At 44.6% G+C, this 23,667-nt stretch overlaps 1 protein-coding gene across 2 annotated transcripts in view; it reads right to left on the reverse strand.

Annotated features, from left to right (window-relative positions):
• Positions 1-23,667, reverse strand: part of Igf2bp3 (insulin like growth factor 2 mRNA binding protein 3) — a 128,621-nt gene that overhangs the window by 77,856 nt on the left and 27,098 nt on the right. For both annotated transcript variants that reach the window (XM_055611842.1, XM_055611841.1), the window contains exon 3: positions 1,641-1,689. In XM_055611842.1, coding sequence (XP_055467817.1) covers positions 1,641-1,689 — 49 coding nt within the window. The remainder of the gene's footprint in view (positions 1-1,640; positions 1,690-23,667) is intronic.

The raw sequence follows: 23,667 nt of genomic DNA on the forward strand, positions 1-23,667 counted from the left end.
TGATCTTGACACCATCATGATACTCAGTTTGAGGCCCACTCCTCAAGCTAAATGAATTTCCTAAACAAACATTATCTAAAACAAGGAAATACCCTGGAGGGACAGGAGCTCCACCAGGTGACTAACAGAGCCAAAAACCTGGGCCCAGGGGAGTCTGCAGAGACTGATGAATCAATCAAAGACCATGCATGGAGAAGACCTAGACCCCTTGCTCACCTGTAGCCCATGGCAGCTCAGTCTCCAAGTGGGTTCCCTAGCAAGGGAACAGGGATTGTCTCTGACAAGAACTCAGTGTTTGGCTCTTTGATCACCTCCCCCTGAGGGGTGCAGCCTGACCAGGTCACAGAGGAGGACAATGCAGCCAGTCCTCATGAGACCTAGGGTCAGATAGAAGAGGAGGAGGACCTCCCCTATCAGTGGACTAGGGGAGGGGCATAGGGAAGAAGAAGGAGGGAGAGTGGGATTGGGAGGAGATGAGGGAGGGGACTATAGCTGGGATACAAAATGAATAAACTGTAATAAGTAATAAATAAATTAAAAAAAAACACATATAGTTTAATCTCTGAAGTCACCATTCAACCCTCAGTATGGGTTTTTATTATATAACAAAACATATAGAATATACTAAGAAACTAACCGTGCTTTTCAAGATCAAAATGCAATAGCTACAGAACAAGACAGCACTGGATGAAATACTCTAAGTACAAATGATTTGACACTAAGCAGGGACCTTCAAGAGTCAAAATTCACAACTTCAGCTCACTGCCAAGGAAACCTTGAAATCATGCTTTGCATTTTAATAAGGGCTCTGTTTTAATAACGCAGCAAATTCATTTAGAAACCTAAGTGCAGGTCAAGTCACTCAACATTCATGCTCTAACTACTCAAACACTGAGCAATTTCCTTGCAAGACTTCAAGGCAAGTTTTAAAACCTTTCAGGGAAGCCAGCAAGATGGCTCAACTGGTAAGGGTGCTGTTGAAATCAAGCCTGAGGACCTGAGTTCAATCCCTGGGTCCTACTCCTGAAAGTGGTCCTTTGTACTCCACAAGCAAGGATACAGATACACACAGTAAACACAATAATAAGGTTGGGGTTTTTGTGGGGGTTTTTTTTGTTTGTATTGTTTTGTTTTGTTTTCATTTTCACAGTTCATGGTCTGGAAGGTAACAATCATTTACCTTGACCTCTTCAAATTCTCAAATTCTCACTATGACACTGTTACGACACTGTGGAAATTGCCAACAGAGACTAGTCAATTGTGCTATATAGTTTTTGTTGATATACAATCACTGCAAAGACATCATTTACGCAAAAAGAAGCAATAAAGTGTTATGTAGCAAGTATTTGTCTTTTAAGAATTCTGCCAAGGAAGGAACATCATATTTCATTCCAGTGGGTAACTCAGTTCAATAGGACTTTATACAGCTGGAGCCGAATGAGAAGGGAAACAATTACTATTAATTGTTGGGCACTTTAAAAAATATTCTAGAGAACAGATTTTTAAGGGATTTAATCCTACATTAGGGAGGAGAATTAGGTTGTAGTACACCTGAGAACTAAAGGAGGGAGAAAAATCTTTGGGAACATAAAACACTAGGCTCCCACACCAAGATTTTAGCTTAATATAGCAGTTCTTACCTCCCATTGTAAGTGGGGTGGGATATTTCGTATCTGAAGTTTCCGAATCCTGCAGAAGAATTAAAACATTTTAGGGTACAAAACATACAAAAGCAAAACACACTAACAGCAACATGGAAGCTTACAAAATATTTAAAATATGAATTTTAAGTTAAGTACACACAAAAATGTAATGATGAAATGTAGGCCACAAAAAAGGCAAAATAACCCCATGGTGTGCCCTGAGACACTTGAACATAACATTGTTAAATGATTGGTATTTTATAAACCACTAAAACTGGTAAAATACATTATTCAGAGGACTACATTTAGCCTTCAAGGCTCCTAGGGCACAAACAAAGCCTTAGTCTAGATGTCTTTGTTCTGAGATTACAGCCAAGGGGCTCATGATAGCATTTAGAAAACTTGGGAATGGAGGAAGGAGGGAGAATCTCATATTTTCACCACCTCCTGACTATAAAATTCAACACATTCTTTAATCATCAGCGTTGGCAATAAGCCATAGTACCTGTAATTCTCAATCAATAAAAACCATCTATTTTCATGCCACAAAAGGTGCAGTAGATGCTTATATATCATCTGTACTTAGTGCCAACACTTATACATGCTTACACCAATTGCATGCGTGGACACACACACAGTCTCATGTAGACCAGCCTGAAATGACCTTGAGCTTCTGAGACTCCTGTCTTTTCCTTGTGAGCACTGGGCTTCCTAACTCACACAGTGCTGGGAACTGAACCCAGGCCTTCTACATATGAGGAAAGTACACCAACTGAGACACACCCCAGCCCCTCATGCTTACACTGAAAAGCACTATTACTGTATCACAAGTTAACACTTAGCTAAGTATGGGTTTGGTTTTCTTTTCTGGAGACACGGCCTGTTGCTCTACATCCCAGGCTAGCGTGGAACTTGCAGCAATTCTCTTGCCTGAGCAGGCTTGAAATAGCACACCAGGCTTTATATTTTGAGACGGTTTCTTTAGTAATCCTATCCATTTTGTGTATTTAAAGACATTCTAAAAGTGGGGAGATGGCTTACTTGTGCACAAGCATGAAGACTTGACCTCTCTCTCCAGCCCATTTAAGAAGCTAGGCACAGTGTTGCACATCCTTGCTGTCAGCATTCAGGAGGCAAAGCAGCCTCTGTGAGTTCAAAGCCAGCCTACATAGTGAATTCCAGGCTACCCAGTGTTACATAGTGAGACCTTGTCTCAAACAAACAAAAAAGATGGAGAAAGGTTGAAAAGACAATTACCTTTGACCTCTGGCCCTCACATCACTCACATGTACACACTAACACTAATAATAATGGTAATGATGATAATCACAGTACCAGCACTTGGGTGGGTAAGGCAGGGGAATTACTGGGATTGAGGCCAGCCAAGCTACAATGTAAAACCTTGAATCAAAAATAAGAAGGTAGGTTTCAGGGGAAGAAACCCGAAGCACAGAAAACATGAGAAATCTTCACCTTCGTTCAAAAGTTCCCTGCCTTTACCGTCTGTGTGGTGAAGGACATAGGAGAAATGACAAATGGACTATGTGAGACTGATGTACAGGTACCACATCACTATCAGCCCCCAGCTGCTGGCAAAATGACGGGCATCTGTAACATGCCACAGGGAGACTGAGGCAGGAGGACTTTGAGGTTGGGCCAGCCTTGGTAATAAAGTAACATGTGCATCAGCAGAACTAAACAACAGCGAAAATAACCTAGAAACGGAGTTTGACAAATCAAGAAAGTAACACAGGGGCTGCAGTTAAGATCATGTCCTTCTTCAGAGGACCTGAGTTCAGTTCCCAGCAACTATACCAGGTCACTTACAGCCACCTGTAACTCTAACTCCAGGCCATGGCTGCACTCATGTGCAGACTTACACATAATTGAAAATAATAATAAAGTTGGGTGGTGGTAGCACATGCCTTTAATCCCAGCAGAGGCAGGTAGATCTCTGGGTGGGTCAATCGACTGATGGATAGACAGACAAAATAATAATGACGATGGTGAGGATGATTATGAATGTAATTCAACTGTTTGAATTCACAAAAATCAGAACCACAGGGGCTGGAGAGATGGCTCAGAGGTTAAGAGCACTGGCTGCTCTTCCAGAGGTCATGAGTTCAATTCCCAGCAACCACATGGTGGTTCACAACCATCTAAAAAAATGAAATCTGATACCCTCTTCTGGCATGCAGCTGTACATGCAAACACAACATTGTATACATAATAAATAAATAAATCTTTTAAAAAAATCAGAACCATAGTGAACTTCCTTTTTCCATCAACAGCCTATGATTTTGAAGTTTTAGAGCCTACAATAGATAGCGTGGATTCTATTGAGTTATTTACCTCTTTCCTCTCCCACAGAGCAATAGAATAAAAGCCATAGCTGCTGCCTATTCAAAGACACCAAAGGAAACAACTCAGAGACGCCCTGCTTACTATCTACATGGAACAGATGGGAGATGCATTCAATTATTTTTATGACACAGTAAAAAAGCAAATGATCAGGGAGAACAGACCAAAACCAAAAAATGGTAAATATAGTCAGTTAAAAAAAAAAATTCTGAGCACCATCTAATTAGAATATACAGCAGAAATGATGCTTTCTTCAAAAATAACTCCTGCATCGAGCACCTGAAACAGAGGCATGTAAGTCCCAGCACTCGGGAGGTAATACAGGAAGATTAGGAACCCAAGCCTATCCTGGGCTACAAAGCCAGAAAATCATCATTGTCATCATATCATCTTTATTACCACGACCACCACCACCACCACCACAACTCAGACTCATGTTTTGTTTTTGTTTTTCAAGACAGAGTTTCTCTGTGTAATCTTGGCTGTCCTGGAACTAGCTGTGTAGGCCAGGCTGGCCTCGAATTAACAAAGATCCACCTGCCTCTGCCTCCTGAGTGCTAGGATTAAAGGTGTGCAGCCACCTCCCAGCGTCGGGCTCATATACTGATACTACTTTTTTATAAAAGGATTAAAAATACCTGACGGCTGGGAGACAGGTTAGTGAATAAGTGCTTGCCTCACAAGTATGAGGACCTGGACTTCCAATTCCTAGAACCCACGTAAAGACGGGCACAGTAGCTCATATTAGAAATCCTAGTGTTCCTATGACAAGACAGGACATCCTGTAGTCCAGCTGGCCCGGCTTAGGCCCTAGAGAACAGCAGAGATACTCTGTCACAAACAAGATGGAAGGCAGGAACAAACACACAAAGTTGTCCTCTGACCCCGTGTGCACCCGTGCACTCACAAATGAGCACAGTTGAGTATGTGCACACGTGCACAGAGATACATCCTAATATCTTTTCTAATATATGTTTGGATCTGCTCTATATTGCTTCATTCACTGTAAATATTTGCCCTGATAACTGAAGAGATGCGAACACAGTGCCGCACATCTGTAAACCTATCTTACGTAAGCATTTGAGAGGCCTGGAAGCCGAGTGAAGAAACAGTCTCCATCCACTCTGGACTCTCTGTGGGGAATGGATATCCATAAAAATTCCCCTAAAGTCACTGTGTAAATGTACATATACTCACATTATAAAAACAAATGTCCAACAAGGTCTTTAGGGCACTATCTTTTGAGAAACAGCCGTGTTCCTAAGGCTGTTTAAAATGCATGAGTCTCACTTACTGATTGGGAGTTCCTCTGGAATAATCATTTCCTAAATACTGCCCAGCTTGCAGCTTCTGGTCCCTTCAGCCTTCACCTGAAGTGAACCAGCACTGTTGCTGGAGTGGTTTCTGACCCTGAGAGGGGGCCTCCCACTTACTCAGTGACTAATCTCCGTGTTACCTTTGCCCCACACTCCTACCAGGCAGGAGACAGATGCTTCAACATGAAAACTAATCAACCAAAAGTGCCAAATGTACTCAGGCAGCAGAGAGGTGCCATCTCTGCCAAGAGAGCACTTGAGAAAGGCGGATCCAACTACTTTGCTCATCACACATGATCCAACAAGTCAGTATCCCTGGGTGCCTCCCACCCAACTCCTAGAATGACATTATATCTAGGTTGATTCTAAATGCTTAAGAGTCAAGAAAGAAAATGGTGATGTTTATAGACGGTTTCTACGAGAGCAACTATTCAGTTATGGTTTGTGTCAAATGTGGTGATACACAACTGTATGGCAAGCACTCTGGAGGGGGAGGGCTCAAAGTCAGCCTTGGCTACGTGCAGAATTGAAAGCCAGGAGGACACTTACACATGCACATGCATATCTCAACAGTTCAGCTCAAACATCAGCTAAAGAAGGTAGTTTCATTTCCTCTGACGTAGTATATATAGACACACATAGATATGGGATAACAGAACAGTGCCTGGCCCCAGGTAAACACTCAACAGAGTTAAACTTACGTTATTTTAATTCAATAGACAGAAAGGAAATGCCAATATGCTTGTAATCCCAGGCAGGAGATAAAAGAAAGAGGTATAATAAGTTTGAGGTCAGCCTGCACTACATATTTCAACACTAACAGAAACTCCAGAACAGGAAGAAAAATACAAGAGTAACATAAACTGGCATTTTCCAATGAGTTTCTTACATTTCATAGAGAAGGAAAAGAGTTGTCACTCTTAGTTCAAGATTGAAAACTAGAAAAATCATTCAGTTATTTAAGTACAGGAATTACTAAAAAACAAAACCCAACTTTCAACACAATCTATTTGCAAATTCAAGAAGAGTTCTCCCTTGAGGGGTAAAGTGGGTTTTAAAAATACCTACTTGTGCAGAGCTGGGCAGAGACATGGCTCAGTGCACAGCAGGCTCGTGACCAGCACGTGCAAGGCCCTGGTTCCATCCCCTGCACTGGGGGAAATGTTCATGTTGACACGTGAAAATTCAATAACGATGTATTTGTGTTTATATTTATTTTTAGACTTATTTCATTATTTATGTGTGGAGTGTTCGGCCTTCATGTGTGTCTGTGCACCACACGTGCTGATGCTTAAGGAGGTGGTAAGGCTCCATGAGGATGCTGGGAATTGAACCCAGGTCCTTTAGAACAAGTGCTCTTAACCATTGAGCCAACTCTCCATCCCAGTGATGAATTTTTTAAAAAACAAGCTTAATCACAGGATAAGGAGACTTAGAAATTCTACAGTATCTTCAAGATCTTTAGTTAACTGATAGGATTTTATGTAAATTTTCAAATTGAAACCAAGTTCTTTTTCATGGCAACTCCTAGGCAGTTGGCTGTGTAAAGATAAAGGCGAGTGTCTCCTTCACAGCCACAGGGTGTCGGGAACCCACTGAAGTGACAATAAACATGACTCTGTACATTCTATGAGAAGCTCATGGCCGCAGAAGCAGCTGTTGATGCTGTGGGTGAACAGTGAATGCCTTGTGCATCCAGATCAGTAGTGGAGACAACAAATAAGATTCACCCATGAACTCTAGGGAGGATGCTTAAATCTCACTCAGAATGGCAAACAGGATAGACACCAGAAGCCTCGGCAGACAGGAAACAGGATGGGAGTCTACTATAGAGGGTCCTCTAAAAGGCTCCACCCAATAGGGGATTGAAGCAGATGCTAAGACTCAGGGCCAAACTTTGGGCAGAGCACAGGGAGTCTTATGGAAGAAGAGGGGTGTGAAGATAGAGGGATATGGAGGGGACAGGAGCCCCACTAGGAGACCAACAAAGCTAAAAGATCTGAGCCCAGGGGGTCCTGCAAGTGACTGATGTACCAACCAAGGACCATGCATGGAGAAGACCTAGACCCCCCCTACTCAGATGAGGCTGATTAGCAGCTCAGTCTCCATGTGGATCTCCGAGTGAGGGGAGCAGGGGCTGCTCTATCATGGACTCAGTTGACTGCTCTTTGATCACTCTCCCCTGGTGATGCGGCCTTGCCAGGCCACGGAGGAAGAGGATCCAGGCAGTCCTGATGAGACTTAACAAGCTATGGGTAGATGGCAATGGTAGAGAATTCCCCCTTTCAGTGGACTAGGGGAAGGGGATAGGGGAAAGAGGAAGGAAGGATGGGACTGGGGAGAGTTGAGGTAGGGGGCTTCAATCAGGATATATAATGAATAAATTATGAAAAAATTAAAAAATAAAATAAAATATTCTCCCATGAAACAAGGTGCCTTGGCAATTCACTGCTGTTGAATGGGGACATTCTTGTCACAGACCAAGGAGAACTGGAAAGAGGAAACACAAGTCTGTTCAGGGATGCATCATAGATGCCAATCTGAGTGTTCTCAATAGTTATTGTGGGGGAGGAGAGGGAGAAGGTAAGAAGGAGAGAGGGTAAAAAACAAGGAAAGGGAGAAGATGAAAAAGGAGGATACGCCTGGACTGACAGACGCTGCTGTGCCTCGGTGGTTGAGGCCCAAAAAAGCTAGCAGAATCCAAAAGCTTTCACTCTCTCTAAAGATGACGTCCATCAACACGTCACTAGAAAGCCTGCAACAAAAAAAGAGAAGGCACTCAGAACCCAAGTACTCAAGATTCAACATACTGTTACTCCAGCCAGGTGTCCTACAACACAAATGCAGGCAGCATGTCACTCTGAAGAAACAGCCCACCAGGAAAAACAAGGAGGAGGCTGCAGAGCATGCTACACTTTTAGCAAAAAGAACGAAGGAAGCCAAAGAAAAACACCAGGAACAGAATGCCAGGAGATGAAGGCTGTGAGCTTCTACTCCTGGGTCTGAACCAAGCCAAAAGTAAGTCTAAGAGTAACAAATAGTCAGATTTAAGAATCTCAAAAAACAAACCAACCAACCAACCAACCAACCAAACAAACAAAAAACACCCTAAAAACAACGATATCGAAGTACAAAATCTAGTAAGCTGAGGCTCCTTACATCCATTCCCAGCTTCCCTGATCAAAGCCTGATCTGGGTCATACTGATCCCTCCCCCAGCCTCTCCCAACAAGGCCCACTCAGGTGGACACGCTGAAACAGTGTGAATGGTCTAAGAGACAAGGTCATGGTCAACATAACCACAACTCCAGCACAAGATTGACTGCCTAAGACTCCCTTTGGTAGATAGCGACTCGGGGCTTGCTCCCAGCTGCTCATAACTGTCACCTCCAGTTGGCTTGCTCACACCAAGGTCTTAGTAATATGGCTTCCATTTACCTGACAGAGGCTCAGGTCATAAATCCTATCCAATTCTAGATTTTGCCTATGGCTTCCTCTCTGTGCCCAATCAATAAGCGTTTACTAAATTGAGTGTGATGTAGAAGGATAGCATGAAACACCCATAACCAGCCACAGACTCCCTAACATACCCAGAAACAAAACAACTCAAGCGGCATTATGGAACACAGCTGTAATCCCAGAGCTTGGAAGGAAAAGACGGGAATGGGAGTCCAGAACCAGTTCAGTCTACAGAGCAAGACATTTTCTACACACCCCCCAAAATAAACAAACAAAAACAAAACACAAAGGCAAATGAAACTGCCCTCACACCTGACCCCATTCTTCCTCCCTGGGTGTAATCATCAGCTTTACACCGTTATCAGGCTCATGATTTATTTATAAATACAAGTGTCTCTAAAAACAGTGTTAGGTTGGGTATGGGGGACCACATCTCTTGTCCCAGCACTCAGGACACAGAGGCAGGCAGATCTCTGTGAGTTCAAAGCCAGCCTAGTCTACATAGTGAATTCTAGGTTGGCCATAGCTACATAAAGAAAATCTGTCTCAAAACACAAAATTAATAAAGCATTAGACTATGGAACGTGGTGGCTCTTGCTTGCAATCTCAGCTGAGGAAGGAGGTTTTAGCCTGAGTTCAAGGCCAGTCCAGCCAAGCTAAAGTGAGTTTTGGGTCAACCCAGACTACAGAGTGAGACCTTGTCTCAAAACCTTGGAGGGGAGGAAAGGAGGGGGGTAGAGAAAAGGAAAAAAACAACCCAAACCAACAAAAAAAGACAGCTGAATGTAGTGGCTCAGACTTGTAATTCCAACACCCAAGAGACAGAAGAAGCTACGTGGAAAGTTCAAACCCAGCCTGGACTATAGGAGACAGACTCACTCATAAACTGCACACCCAGGCTCCACTCCCCAATGACTTTATTGAAAATGCTGTTCTCAAAAGATGAGTAGAACTCAGTCCAGCTGGGTGATTTGGTGGATAAAGGCATTTGCTGTCAAGCCTGACAACCTGAATTCCTAAGTCCCGTACGGTAAGAGGACAGAACAAACTCTTACAAGATGTCTTCTGACCTTCACATGTGCTCCACGGTGCACTCATGTGCACATATACTACATAAATGCAATAACAATGTTTTAAGTTAATAGAAGGCAGCATTAACTACCTAGCTAGTGCTTAAGTTGTCCTAACTTAAAAAAGTTTAACAAGTGGCTTGCACATGTCTTTAATCCCAGTACTGAAGAGGCAGAGGCAGGCAGATCTTTGTTAGGTTAAAGGCCAGCCTGGTCTACAAACTACAGAGTGAGTTCTAGGACAGCCAGAGCTGTTACACAGAGAAACCCTGTCTCAAAAAACAAAACAAGGGGACTGGAGAGTTGGCTTAGAGTTTAAGAGTATTGGCTGCTCTTCCAAAGATCCTGAGTTCAATTCCCAGCAACCACATGGTGGCTCACAACCATCTATAACGAGAGCTGGTGCCCTCTTCTGGTGTGCAGGTGTACATGAAGGTGCAGGTATACAAGAATACTGTATACACAATAAATAAATCTTTTACAGAAATCAAAACAAAACAAAAACAAGTGGCTAAATCACATCATACCAGTGAGACCCACATACTGCTTGCCCACTTCTGACCAGTCCATGATCTACATTTCACTTTCCTCTCTTACTAGTTTCCTTGTGTCCACATTTTGCTCATTTTCTGTCCCATATAAAATGATAGATCCAAAAGCTTGGTGCTTTTACTGTGGCTTGTCTGGGGAAAGGAGTAGTGCTCCAGGGAGTTTAGTATTGGTTTGTTGGTTGTTGGTTCAAATCTGTACGCAAGTAAGATCTACATCTGAAACAAGGTCTTCCGCCCAGGCTGACCTAAAACTCTCTCTCTCACACACACACTCACACTCACACACACATTTTCTCTCTCTCTCTTTTCTTTTTAGCTTTTGAAACAGGGTCTCTCTAGGTAGCTCTGGCTATCCTATATCTCACTATGTAGACCAGGCTAGCCTCAAGCTCACTGAGATACTCCTACTTCTGCCTCCTGAAGTGGCTGGATCAAAAGTGTGTGCCACGCCACTATGCCCTTGCCCTCCCACCCTTCTCAATATTCTCTTTAAAAGGAGATTCTTCCACAGTGTTCATGGGCAAGGAATAGAGGGGAACACACAAAGGGCACTGTAGTCAGAAACTGCACCCCAGGCTTTCAGACGGCAAGGCTGGGAGGCACGCGTAACTCTCTCTGGAGTGCGGTAAAGCGCACCCTGGAACTGCCCCCCTAACTCACTTTCTTCTCTTGGCTCCTCCTTCCTGGCTTCTAAGAACCACCTCCACGACAAACCACCGCCACTCTACCTTCAGGAGTTACAGATGCCTCCCCACTTTTCTGGAGGAGCTGCGTCCTGCTGTGTTCTAAGGAGACCGACTGTTTACAGCTGTTACAGCGCCAGGGCCAGCGCTCTGTATGTTAACTGATTTCATTAGTTCCTTCTGATGCTCAATTTTGTCACGCTTTTGGCCAGCGAAACTGCCTCTTCCCATTGGTTCCTGCAACTTCTGAATGAAATTCCATGTTGAGAGCAGTTTTGCTCTCTGGTTTTGGTGTGGTGGAAGGGGCAAGGGTTGGACATGATAAGTAAGCACTCTATGTCCCTGGCTTACACTTAAAATACAATGTTTCAAGAAGTACCTGTGTATTTTTTGTTCCCATCTGTAATCTACAAGAGTCACTGATCTCCTTTCGTCATTAATAGTGCAGAGTCTACAATCTGACCACTAAAGTGGTCACTCCTAACTAGATTGATTGTGTGTGCATGTATGTGTGTGGATGTGTGTGCGCATGAGTGTGTGAATGTGAGTGTACAGAAACATACCATGTTTCCATACTGATAATTTCTAATTTAAATTTTAGATTTACATAGTCTTTGATATTTATATCTAGGGATAAAGCTGATATCAGGTGTAAGAAATATAAACATATAAAACATTGTAATTTCATTTACCACCACCACCACCACCACCACCACCACCACCACCCCCCCGTCAACAATGTATAAGTTAGGAAACAAAGACAGAAGCAGTTTGGTTTAAATACATACAGAACATCTGTAGCAGGGTCAGGGACCACCTCTGGGCATTCTGGACTCAATCTATTCTCCTAAGCCTGGTAATAATATACTGTCAAGTTATGTATTTCTCGTGTCTTAAGTCCAAAAATTCAAAGTGTTCAAGATCGAGAATTCTATAAGCAATGACATGATGGCACAGGAGGAAATTCTCACATCTGACTCCATGTGCGGGGCCCATGCAGTGACTGTCAATGCAACAAAACCTAAAATCACCTATGAGACAAGAACAGGACCACACTTGTGAGAGTTTGTGCTTTTGGGTTAACTGAAATGGGAAGACCCACCCTAAGTGTGGGCTGCCCCTCCCAGTGTCATCCTGAATATAACCAAGACTGCACCTACCCTCCCATCCCAGGCTCCCAAGTGAAAGTGTATCCCACGACAGGCAGGTCATTTTCAAATAAACCAGGCCACACAGTGTGGAGTGTGGCCTCTTCAGTCCGCCCCCTAGTGGCTCTCTCTGCAGGCGACAAGCTGTTGCTCCAGCCCTGCCAACGACAACTCGTGCCCAGAGAGGCTGTGCAACTCTGGCCACACTCAATACTGGTCCACCCGAATGATCCCCTAGGCAGTTAAGAATCATCTCTTTACGTTTCTGTAACTGTTAACAATGGAACTTGCCTTCTCTGTACGACCTGGAGACTGAAGCAATTCATTATGACAGTCTACACATATTAAGAAGAGCAAGCATGTTTAATCTAAATACAAACACTCCCATCAATTTTCAGCTTATTTTGCTTTGAACAAACCTGGTGTATGTTCATGTTTATTCTACCTGAATACTGTTTCATGCTTTAGGGGTCTACTGCTGTGACTTATAGCTATCAAATCATCAGTTTTCCATAAACTGTTTCTTCCTCTCTCTTTAAACATTCATTAAACAATGTCTTATGAAGCCACAAAATACATAACATTTATATTTTGTCCTAAATTTGTGTTCTCACTGTAAGTCCTGCCTCTAATTGTAGATGTAAAGTGAAATTTCATTTTTAATTAGAAAAATCCAATACAATGGATATTTACTTAGAAATTGTTACTATCTTAATAAAAATCCGCTGTGAAAAATCACAATGTGTAGAAATTTTGGAACTCCCAGTACACAGGAGGCAGAGGCAAGAGAATCTCTGAGTTCAAGGCCAGCCTGGTCTACAGAGTTCCAGGACAGCCAGGGTTACACAAAGAAGCTCTGTCTGGAAAAAACAAACAAACAAAAAAGAGGCAAAACCAAATCACTGCTGTTTTAAATAATGCTGTTGGGCTGGGAAGATGGCTCAGCAGATAAAATGTATAAGTCTGGGTGTGGGGACAAGAGAAAGCCCTGAGTGTGCTGGGTCCTGAGCGGATGTGCTCCTGACCTGGGCATACCGTGTCAAGGACCGGAGCCTCAAACCCTGGGAAAATGGCAAAGCTCCCCCCACCCCCAAAGAGGTTCCGAGGGATGCCAAAGCTTTCCTCTAGTCCATGGGTGGATGTTGATGATGTGTGCAGAAAACCACCACCATAGCTTTCCCTACAGAGACTGCTCCAACCAAGATCAGCTAAACCTGCCTCCTTGTGTATAAAAACCCGCCTCATTGTTCAGCTCTGTAGAACAGCCCCGCCTCCCCGTTCCAACTATATACTAAACCCTCCCTAAGCTTTCAGGGTGCTGCAACTTCTCCACCAGAGTCCTGTCCACTCAACCCCAGCTTTACCGTCTACGTATCTGTGTGTCCATGAAGCTGTGCTCCATCACTGAGGACCCAAGTTCGAAACCCCAACACCCACATAAAAGCTAATCATGGCTACAACTGTCTGTAATCCTGGCATCAGCAGGTGGACACAGATGGTGGAAGATCACTGGCAAGTCAGCCTACCCAGCCACATACAAATAAAGCTGGCGACACAGCAGTTCACTGTAAATGTAACTTCTATCAAATATCCTGCAACAGGACACCAAGGCACTTCTCTCTCCTCTGTGTGCAAAGGTGTGCAGCTGCACTCACACCTGCACACGTGCATTTCTTGCGTGCCTCAGGAAAGTATTAAATCATCCAGATCATCTTTTAAGAGGCAACCCTCAACTTTGGGGGGGGGGGTGTTTTGTTGTTTGTTTGTTTGTTTGTTTGAGAAAGGGTTTCTGTGTAGCCTTGGCTGTCCTGTACTCACCTTGTAAACCATGCTGGCTTCGAACTCAAAGCTATCTGTCGGCTCTGCCCCTCCACCACCCTCCACCCTCCCTGAGTGCTGGGATTACAGGTGTGCACCACTGAGCCTGGCTGCAACCCTCAACTTTTAAAAATGCTAATTCTCCGCACAGATAACTACCTGGTGTACCGAACAGCACCACGCTTGTGTCGCCCGGCACAAGTGCCCTGCAGCTGACTTGGGCTCCTCTCAAAGGAGAGGTCTCCAACACAAGGCTTCCGGTAGTTTCCTCAGATATGCTCAGAGGCTTAGCTTGAAATTTTAGGAAAAGCCTAGAAGTGCAGATTAAAGAGATTCACTAAACAAATCACATCACATAAGCCAGGCAAGGTGGCACACACAGCCCAGTGCCTGCAATCCCAGCATTCAAGAGCCTAAGGCAGGGGGCTGCAGAGGTGGCCCAAAGGTTAAGAGCACTGGCTGCTCTTCCAAAGGTCCTGAGTTCAATTCCCAGCACCCACATGGTGGCTCACAATCATCTATAATGAGCTCTGGTGCCCTTTTCTGGAGTACATCTGTACATGCAGACAGAACACTGTATAAATAATAAATAAATAAAAATAAGAGGCTAAGGCATTTAACAACAAAAATGTCCTTAAAAGGCAAACATGACACACTAGCAATATGGAAGGGAGCTTCAAGTAAAACACCAACCACAGAAAGTTCTGGCAACTATAATCATGGGCAATTTTCAACTTACTTGTAATTTATAATCAAGTCTTCTAATTGTTAAGAGAGAAATAAGCCACTTTCCCAGCCTGCAACAGAACATTAGAATGAACCCACAGAAAGACCAGTTAAGGACCCAACGGTTATTATAACATCAGCCCACGATTCTAAACCTAGCAGAAGAAATCAGGCATCTTTACGACAGCCTTAAATTAAAGAGGGTCAGAAGGCTGGAAATTCACCATTCCCTGGATTGACAAAGCCACATGTATAGCCAAAGAAAAATATGTTTGGGCTGGGCATAGTGATGCATGCCTTTAATCCTAGCGCTAGGAAGGCAGAGGCAGACAGATCTTTGTGAGTTCAAGGCCAGCCTGGTCTACAAAGCAAGTCCAGGACAGTCAGGGCTCTGTTACACAGAAAAGCCCTGTTTCAGAAAAAGGAGGAAGAGAGGGAGGGAGGGAGGGAAGGTGGGAGGGTAGGAGGGAGGTGCTTGGTTGGAAATACAGCTCATCTGGTAGAGTGCATCCCAATATGCACAAGGCCAGAAGTTTGATCCCTAGTGCCACACAGAATAATTCAGGCCTGGTGACACATGCCTATGAATCTAGCATTTGGAAGACAGGAGGATCAAAATTTCAAGGTCATGCCTTACTACATACAGCCAAAATTGAGGTCAGCTAGTGCTTCATGAAACCTAGTCTTGGGAGGGGAGGGGAAGGCAAGCTAGGAGCATCTCTGTGACAAGGTGAAGACCTAAGTCAGGGTAGGGGAGTCAAGCAGAGACTCCTAGTAGCAGAGGCCATAGGGACTGAAGAGGACACCCTCTAACCAGACAAGTCTCCTAGCAGAGGGAGAGGAACACCAAACCACCCACAAAAAACTTCAACCCAAAATTTACCCTGCCTACAGCAAGTGCAGGGAAAGAGAGAGCAGATAGAGCAGAGATTGAAGGAATGCCCAACCAATGCCTGGCCCAACAAAAGACCCACTCTATGGGAGAGTGCCAGCCCCTGACACTAAGGATACTTGGTTAAGCTTGCAGACAGGAGCCTGTCAGAGTTGTCCTCTGAGAGACTACCCAGGAGCACCTTAAAACAGATGCTGGGACTCACAGCTAACATTAGGCTTTGCATAGAGTCTTGTGGATGAGTGGAAGAAAGATAAAAGGACTTGGGGGTGACAGCAGCTCCACAAGAAGACCAACAGAGCCAACTAAGCAAGGCTCAAAGGGGTTTGCAGAGGCTGAAGCATCAACCAAGGACCAGGCATGGACTAGACTTAGACCCCTTACAAAGATGTAGCCGATGGACAGCTTAGGCTTCATGTGGGTCCTCTAGTAAGGGAAGTAGGGACTGCATTGGACATGGACTCTCTCTTGCCAGCTTTTTGATCACTTCCCCTTGGCAGGACTGCCTTGCCAAGCCACAGGATATGTATAGCCCTGATGCAACTTGATGAGCTGGGGTGGATGGGAGGAGGGACTCCCCTTTTCTGAGGAAAAGGGTGAGGGGAGAGGGTGAGACTGGGAGGTGAGGAGAAAGGGGCTACAACCAGGAGATAAAATGAATATAAACTAGCTTAACAAGGTCAGCGGGGCCCTCACCTCCTGCCACAACTCTACCCTGCCCCCTAACACTGCCCTGAGGTGGAAGGTTGGCTCAGCCAGTAAATGCTTGCCTTGCATGCATAAGGGCCAAAGTTTGGCCCGCAAAACTCACGCATTTTTAAAAATTTGAAATAGTGGCTCCTAATGCCAGCACTGAAGAAGCCAGATGAGCTGGCCCAGACTCTGCTAGAGGAATCTCGGGCCACCAAGAGACCTCATCTCAAAAATCAAAAGGTGTCAGAGCGCGAGGAACAGCTGAGGTTTCCCTCTGCCCTTCACCAACACTGGTGTGTTCGTGCACACGCACCGATAGCCATGCATGCATCAACATACGGAGGAGCAGGCGCAGGCAGAGCCAGCAGATAAACTGCACACCTCTATACTCATCATTCATACGGAAAGTCTGAGAGCCACTTCCTGTGCACATGGGAACACAGGGTCCAGGAGGATGGCGAGGGCAGAGGCACGCTACTGATGCTTACGCTGACAAGCCTCTCCAGGCTGTCCTGCCATGAGCAGGCAGCCTCCCATGAGCAGAGACTACTGCTCATTTTTTTTTTTTTTAAGCCGGACTAGAAATCAAACCCAGAGCCTTGAATGCATCAGGCCCACAATCCAGAACTGAGCAACTCTCTCAATTATCACGGCTTTACTTGAGGAGAGTAACTGGTCTTTCCAAGTAGGGCAGACAACATTCTCATACATCCTTCTGATTGACACAGGCAGGGACTCAGCACTCCTGAAAACCAGCAGGGCAGCAGGGTGGTCAGAGACGGCACTGAGCACTTCAAACAGCTTTCACACACAGAAACAGCAACTGCTTGGGGAAGAGGACGTGTTTAACCTGACATGAACTCCACAGGCACAGACGCAACATCTTATGTTATCAGTTCGAAATGAGTTTGAGGAGCTGAAGATATGGCTCAGTGCTGACCCAGCATGCACAAGACCCTCACTTTAATTCCCAGCACCACCAAAACAGAGGGCTGGAGAGACACTTGCTGAGGACTCCCCCAAGTTCAAATCCCAGCCCCCGCAGAAAAGCCAAGTGTAGCTGTAGTCCCTTATAGACACAGAGGAGTGGGGAGCTGAACTGAGGCACACTGGGCTTGGGGCCACCAGCCTAGGTGTAGGCTGTGACAGGACCTGTCTCAAAGGAATAACAGCGTGTAATGGAACAGGCTACCAGTCATCCTCTGCACAATAACACACCCAAACACACATGCACATACAGCATGTAAACATACAAGTAAAAATAAGTGATTTCAGAAAGAGATTAATCTAGTAAGCATTTGTATATATACATAGCTACAATTCCTACACTTGGGAGGCTAAGGTTGGAGGCTTGCAAGGGCTAGGCCAACCAGAGCTCAAAGCCAGCTCTTGGCCAGCCCTAGCACAGTGACAACTGTCTTGAAAACAAAACCAAGCAACTGAAAGTTAAAGACAATCACTGGGTTTGGCACCTCAACAGCCAAAGATTCTGTAGGAAATGTTCTCAATGCTTCATTAAACTTTGTATGTTTAAAATGTTGCAGACACACAAGGTTATATTAAATCTTTTTATTAATTTTTTCAATGTTTGATTTTTATCTTATGTGCATTAATATTTTGCCCACATGTCTGTGTGAGGAACTGGAACTGGAATTACAGGCGTGTCTGAACTGCCATGTGGATGTATGTGGTGCACATACCCACATGCCAGCAAAATGCTCATACACGTCAAATAAATAAGCCTAAAACCACAAACAAGCTAGAGACACAGCTCAGTCGGCACAGAGCTTGCCTAATGCATAAGGCCCTGGGTTCAATTCCCAGCAATGCATTGCCAATGTGGGGTACAGGCCTGTAATTCCAGCACTCGGGAGGTGGACATATGAGGCAGTCTGAGAGGGAAGAAAATAGGGAAAAGGGTTTTAGAGAAATGATTCCCCACATAAATGTGAAAAGAAGCTTCCCAGTGAAAAGCGCTGCAGCCTGAGCACAGGTTTGCACAGCATCTTGCTGCCAAGCAGGTCCAAGGTATTTCTCCGGTTGTTTGTTCTGCTGGGTTTTTAATTTTACGTGTGTGGTTAGCCTGCGTATATGTGTGCACATATTCACATGCCTGGTGCTCTTCTGGGGTCAGGAGAGGGCACTGGACCCTGGAACTGGAATTATGGATGTCTGTGAGCCAAAAGAGGGGGTGATAGGGACAGATGCCCAAGTCTCCTGCAAGAGCAGCAGGTGCTCCTGCTGAGCCATCTCCAGCCCTGGAGCTATCTTTATGAGTGGGAAAGTTGAAATTGAAGTTCATCAAATTATACTACCTTCATATTAACTTTAAGTATGTGTTTTTATTCCTTAGGCATGTGAGCATTTTGTCTGCATTTATGTATGTATGTACACAATGTGTGTTCCTGGTGTCCCGCATGCATCAGAAGAGGACATGCAACCCCTGAGCTGGAATGGTGGACATTGTAGCTCTTAACTGAGTCAGTCCTCTGCTAGAGCAGCCAGTGCTCTTAACCGCTGAGCCATCTCTCCATTCCCCTATTGTAGTTTTTAAAGTTAACGAGGGGCTGGAGAGATGGCACTGCCGTTAGTAGCACTGGCTGCTCTAGCAGAGGACTGGGTTCAATTCTAGCACCTACAAGGCAGCTCACACCTTGTGGGAGCTGACACCCTCACAAAGATATACATGCAGGCAAAACACCAATACACATAAAATAAACACTGAAAAAAAATTTTAAAAGAAAATGTCCCTGTAAAATCCATCTGTAAGGCATTAAAAAGACTGCAATAACCTGACTACCAAAGTTTAAAAAATGTTTCCCAAAAGTACAGCAACTACAGCCCACAGGGTTTATGTGTCTAGATGTAGCCTTTTGTTTGGGCTTAATCTTTCATATAATCAGACAAAAAATATTAATGTTTACACACACAAAAAAAAGGTATAAAAATTTCAGTCTCATCGAACTGATGGGCTCTTATGTTTAAATAAAACAAGGAAGCCAGCATGGTGGTGCATCTCTTTTTATCCTAGCACCCAGGGGCAGAGGCAGGAGGATCTCTGTGAGTTTGAGGACAGGCTGGACTACACAGTGAGTTCCAGGACAGCCAGGGCTAAATAGTGAGACCCAGTCTTAAAAAAACAAACCAATACTAAGTTTGTGTGTGTGCTCTTTTATTTGAGACAGTGTCTCTTCTCTATAGACCAGCTGGCCGCGGACTCACAGAGACCACCTGTTTCTACCTCCTGAGTGCTCGGATTCAAGTCACACACCACCATGGCTGGCTGTGTATTCTGTTTTTGAGGCAAGACCTCACTATGTAACGTAGACTGGGCAATCCTCCCGTCTTAGCTCCTGAGTGCCAGGATTACAGCTGAGCACCGCCATGCAGGAGACGGACTGCAGCAAGATGACTGTAGAAGACTATTAGCAAGACGAGGTTCTGAAGATCATGGCAGTGCGGCAGCAGCGTGCTAGCCTGCAGACCAGGTTCAAAGGTGTTTGTCACCATTGGAGACTACGAGTGTCCTGAGGGTCGGGGTACTGGGTCCCAGTAGGTATCCACTCCCATCCAAGAAAACATCATCCTGGCCAAACCTTCCATCATCCCTGTGCAGAGATGCTACTAAAGGAGCAAGATTGGCAAGCCACACACTGTTCCATGCAAGGTGACAGGCCACTGTGGCTCCTCAGGGAGCATCTCCCCCCTGAGCCCAGATGAACTGGCATCGCCTCCGCTCCTGTGCCCCAGAAGCTGTTGCTATTGTCTGGAACTGATAACCAGTCCACACCAGGGGCTCTATGCCACCCCGGACAAGCTCACCAAGACTACCTTTGATGTCATCTCCAAAATCTATAGTTACCTGACCCCCAATCTCAGGGGGAAGAGAGAGAGACTGTGATTACCAAGTCTCCAGGAACTCACCCACCATCTTCTGAAAATTTATATCAGAATCTCCACTCGGGCATGGTAGCACATGCCTGTACTCCCAGCACTCAGGGAAGCAGAATCAAGTGGATCTCTGTGAGCTGGGGGCCAGCCTGATGCACAGAGCAAAGTTCAGGACAGCCAGGACCACACAAAGAAACCTATTCACAAAAAACAAGAATAAAAATCAAGCAGAATCTCCAACAGAGGACCCAGGCTCCAAACAATGAAATGTTTAAAAAGAATAAATTTTAATGCCAGCAACTCAAAGATGCTGAGGCAGGAAGACCACAAGTTCAAGGCCTGCCTAGGCTATAAAGGACATTCAAAAAACAGCCTGAGTTCTGAGATACAATATCAAAACAATTATTATCATCATTACTAATAATAAATCTTAAAATTTCATCAATACTTGAAATGAATATCCCTGTTACATATTACTATTATTAGCATTATTATATAGTATTATCATTTACTCATTTTACCCATTTACTCTTAATGGGTAAAAGCTGTATCAGGTATTTTACTCCTAAAAACAATCAGGAGGCAGTTAGGCACGAAGACTTTCACCTCAAAGATCCAAAAACTAAGCTCTTGGGATTGTTTTAACCTTCCTGGTACAGCCCAGACCCCACCTGCCTATAGCTGGCACCACCCACAGTTGCTGGGCCCTCCTGCAGTTAAGAAAATGCTCCCTCAGACATGCTCACAGGCCAGTCTGATCCAGGAAAAGGCCTCTATTGAGGTTCCCTCTTCCCAGGGAACCCCCAGCTTGTGTGAAATTGACAAAAACTAAACAGCACATTTGCTAGGGTTTCACCAGTCCATTCTTTTAAATTCTGTTACATCTATCTACTGTGTGTTTGCACACCTGTGGAGAGCACAAGACAAGGCACAGAGCTGGGTCTCTCCCTGTGCTGTTTGGGTCCAGGTCATCCAGTTTAACAGTGAGAGCCTCCACCCACTGAACCGTCTCAAAGGGCCTGGGAAGACGTCTTGAATAGCCCTGGGGCTGCAGGTTGTGTCCCATGCCAGCACTCAGAAGAGGCAAGAGCTGCTGCGTCCTGTCAATCAGGCTTACACAAGATCAAAAAGTAAACAAATGTATCATTTGTCTTTCAGCGGTCCATCCAGGCACAATGTCTTTCACCTTTAAACTTCAGTAACCATGTCAAACAGATGTAACACAATGCTGAAGAATGAAACTGTGCCTCAATAGCATCCCTTTGTCTCCTGTTGTTCTACTTAACTTACTGTTATTCTGGGACAGGGTCTCCCTGGGTAGCCCAGTCTGGCCTTGAACTTATTATATTCCTTCTGTCTCAGCTTCTGCTGCTGGGACTAAAGGTGTACATTATGGCTGGGCCGTATTGTTCAATTTAAAAGGTAACATGGTAGCTAGATGGGTGTGGTGTGCAATCAAGAGGCTGAGCCACGAGAAGAATCCAGGTTCCAGGCCAGGCTGGCATACATAGTAAAACTTTATCTAAAATAAATAATAATTACAATAATAATAATTTTTAAATGGAGGATTAATGGGCCTATAATCCCATCCCCTGGAAAAGCTGAGGCAAGAGAATTACAAATTCAAAGCACCTAACAATTCAGCAAGAACCTTTTCTCAAAATAAAAAGTAAAAAGAGAAGTGTAGATAGAGCTCAGTGTAGATAGAGCACACACAGGCACGCACACACAATGTTAAATGATGGTAAAACTATATCTCTTGGGCCTTGGAGATGGTGCTGTCCCACAAGCCTGATGATCCGTGTGAGAGCCCAGCGCCTACACAGAAGCCAGAGGCAGTGGGTAGACCCCACTTCTACATCAAGACGGGAGGCAGAGACAGAAAAATCACTCCAAAGTGTGGAGGCCATTAGCCTGCAGTACCCAGCCCAGCAGGAAGGCTAAAAAGCAGGAATAACCTAGTCCTAAAAACTCTCTGACCCCCACAGTTACCCACCCCTCCTACCCCCCCACACACTAATAAAATTTTGAAAATTATGCCGCTTACAATAGGAACCTAACCTCAGAGCAAGCACAATCAATGTGATTACAAGTGAAGCTCACACCTTCAAGCTCAGACTTACTCTGCTTTCTAATGCTGTGATAAAACACTGACCAGAAACAACTTGGGGAAGATCCTTACTCATCCAAATCCAGGCCCCAAAGGGAAGCCAAGGGAGGAACTGAAGCAGAGCAGGAACCTGGCAACAGGAACGGAAGCAGAGGCCATGGAAGATCACTTGGTTCCTTTCTCATAGCTTGCCTAGCCTACTTGTTTATACAACTCAGGGCCACCTACAGGAGGGCACATCCCATACATCAATCACTGAGAAAACGACCCACAGGCCAGTCTCATGGAGGCATTTTGTCAACGGAGGCTTCTCAGATGACCTGGAGTGTGTCAAGCTGAAAACATGCAAACAAACAGACATAACTAGCACACCCACAAGGGCACAATTTTCTAAAAGACTCTCCTGGATTCCTTTGCAATACTGATATAATTGGCCAAAATGCCCAGTATTACGAGAGGGCTACCAGCAGGGGTACCCAGCTGTCCTTTCCACAGCCCTTATCCTGAGGAGCATCCAGGCATATCCACTTGCCCTTGGGCTTCCTCTCTAACAGACACCAAGCGTTTAAAATGGTCATTTCCTCATTGCCAAGTGCTCTAACCTTTTTTAAAGCTTTACAGTTAGAAAAAGGATCATAAACTAAATCTGTAATTAACAATCTGTACAGGACATTAAACTTTAGTAGGCTGGGCTTTGGACTTTAACACCTTGTAAAAATGTTAAAATAAGTGTTTTGGAAAGGCATACGATTTTAGGAACGTGTTAAATGGCCAAGCGGTAAAATGACAGCCTCAAGACTATCTTGTGAGAAACAAGGGCAAAATGGAAGCTATCAGAACAGGCTGTCCTCGGGGGGCACAGGACAACACAGCATGCTCCCAACCAGCCATCTGTCCACAGGGCATTTGTTTTTTTATAAGAACTTTTCTGGAGCTGAAAGCATGCCTAAACAAAGCTTTAAATCATTTTCCCAAAAAGCCTTGAGTCATATGCAGGTGCTTAAAGTTGAGTCTACTGATAAGCAAAACTCAAGCACATCTTAAGTTTAAGAATACAATCTCGGGGGGCTGGAGAGATGGCTCAGAGGTTAAGAACAGTCTCTGTTCTTCCAAAGGTCCTGAGTTCAATTCCCAGCAACCACACGGTGGCTCACAACCATCTATAGTAAGATCTGGTATGCAGGCAGCGTGTTTTATAAATAATAAATAATTCTTAAAAAAAAAAAAAAAGAAGAAGAAGGAAGAAGAAGGAAGAAGAAGGAAGAAGAAGAAGAAGAAGAAGAAGAAGAAGAAGAAGAAGAAGAAGA

This window comes from Psammomys obesus, unplaced genomic scaffold, assembly GCF_907164565.1.
Source record: "Psammomys obesus unplaced genomic scaffold, mPsaObe1.curated_primary_1811, whole genome shotgun sequence".
Taxonomy (NCBI): Eukaryota; Metazoa; Chordata; class Mammalia; order Rodentia; family Muridae; genus Psammomys; species Psammomys obesus.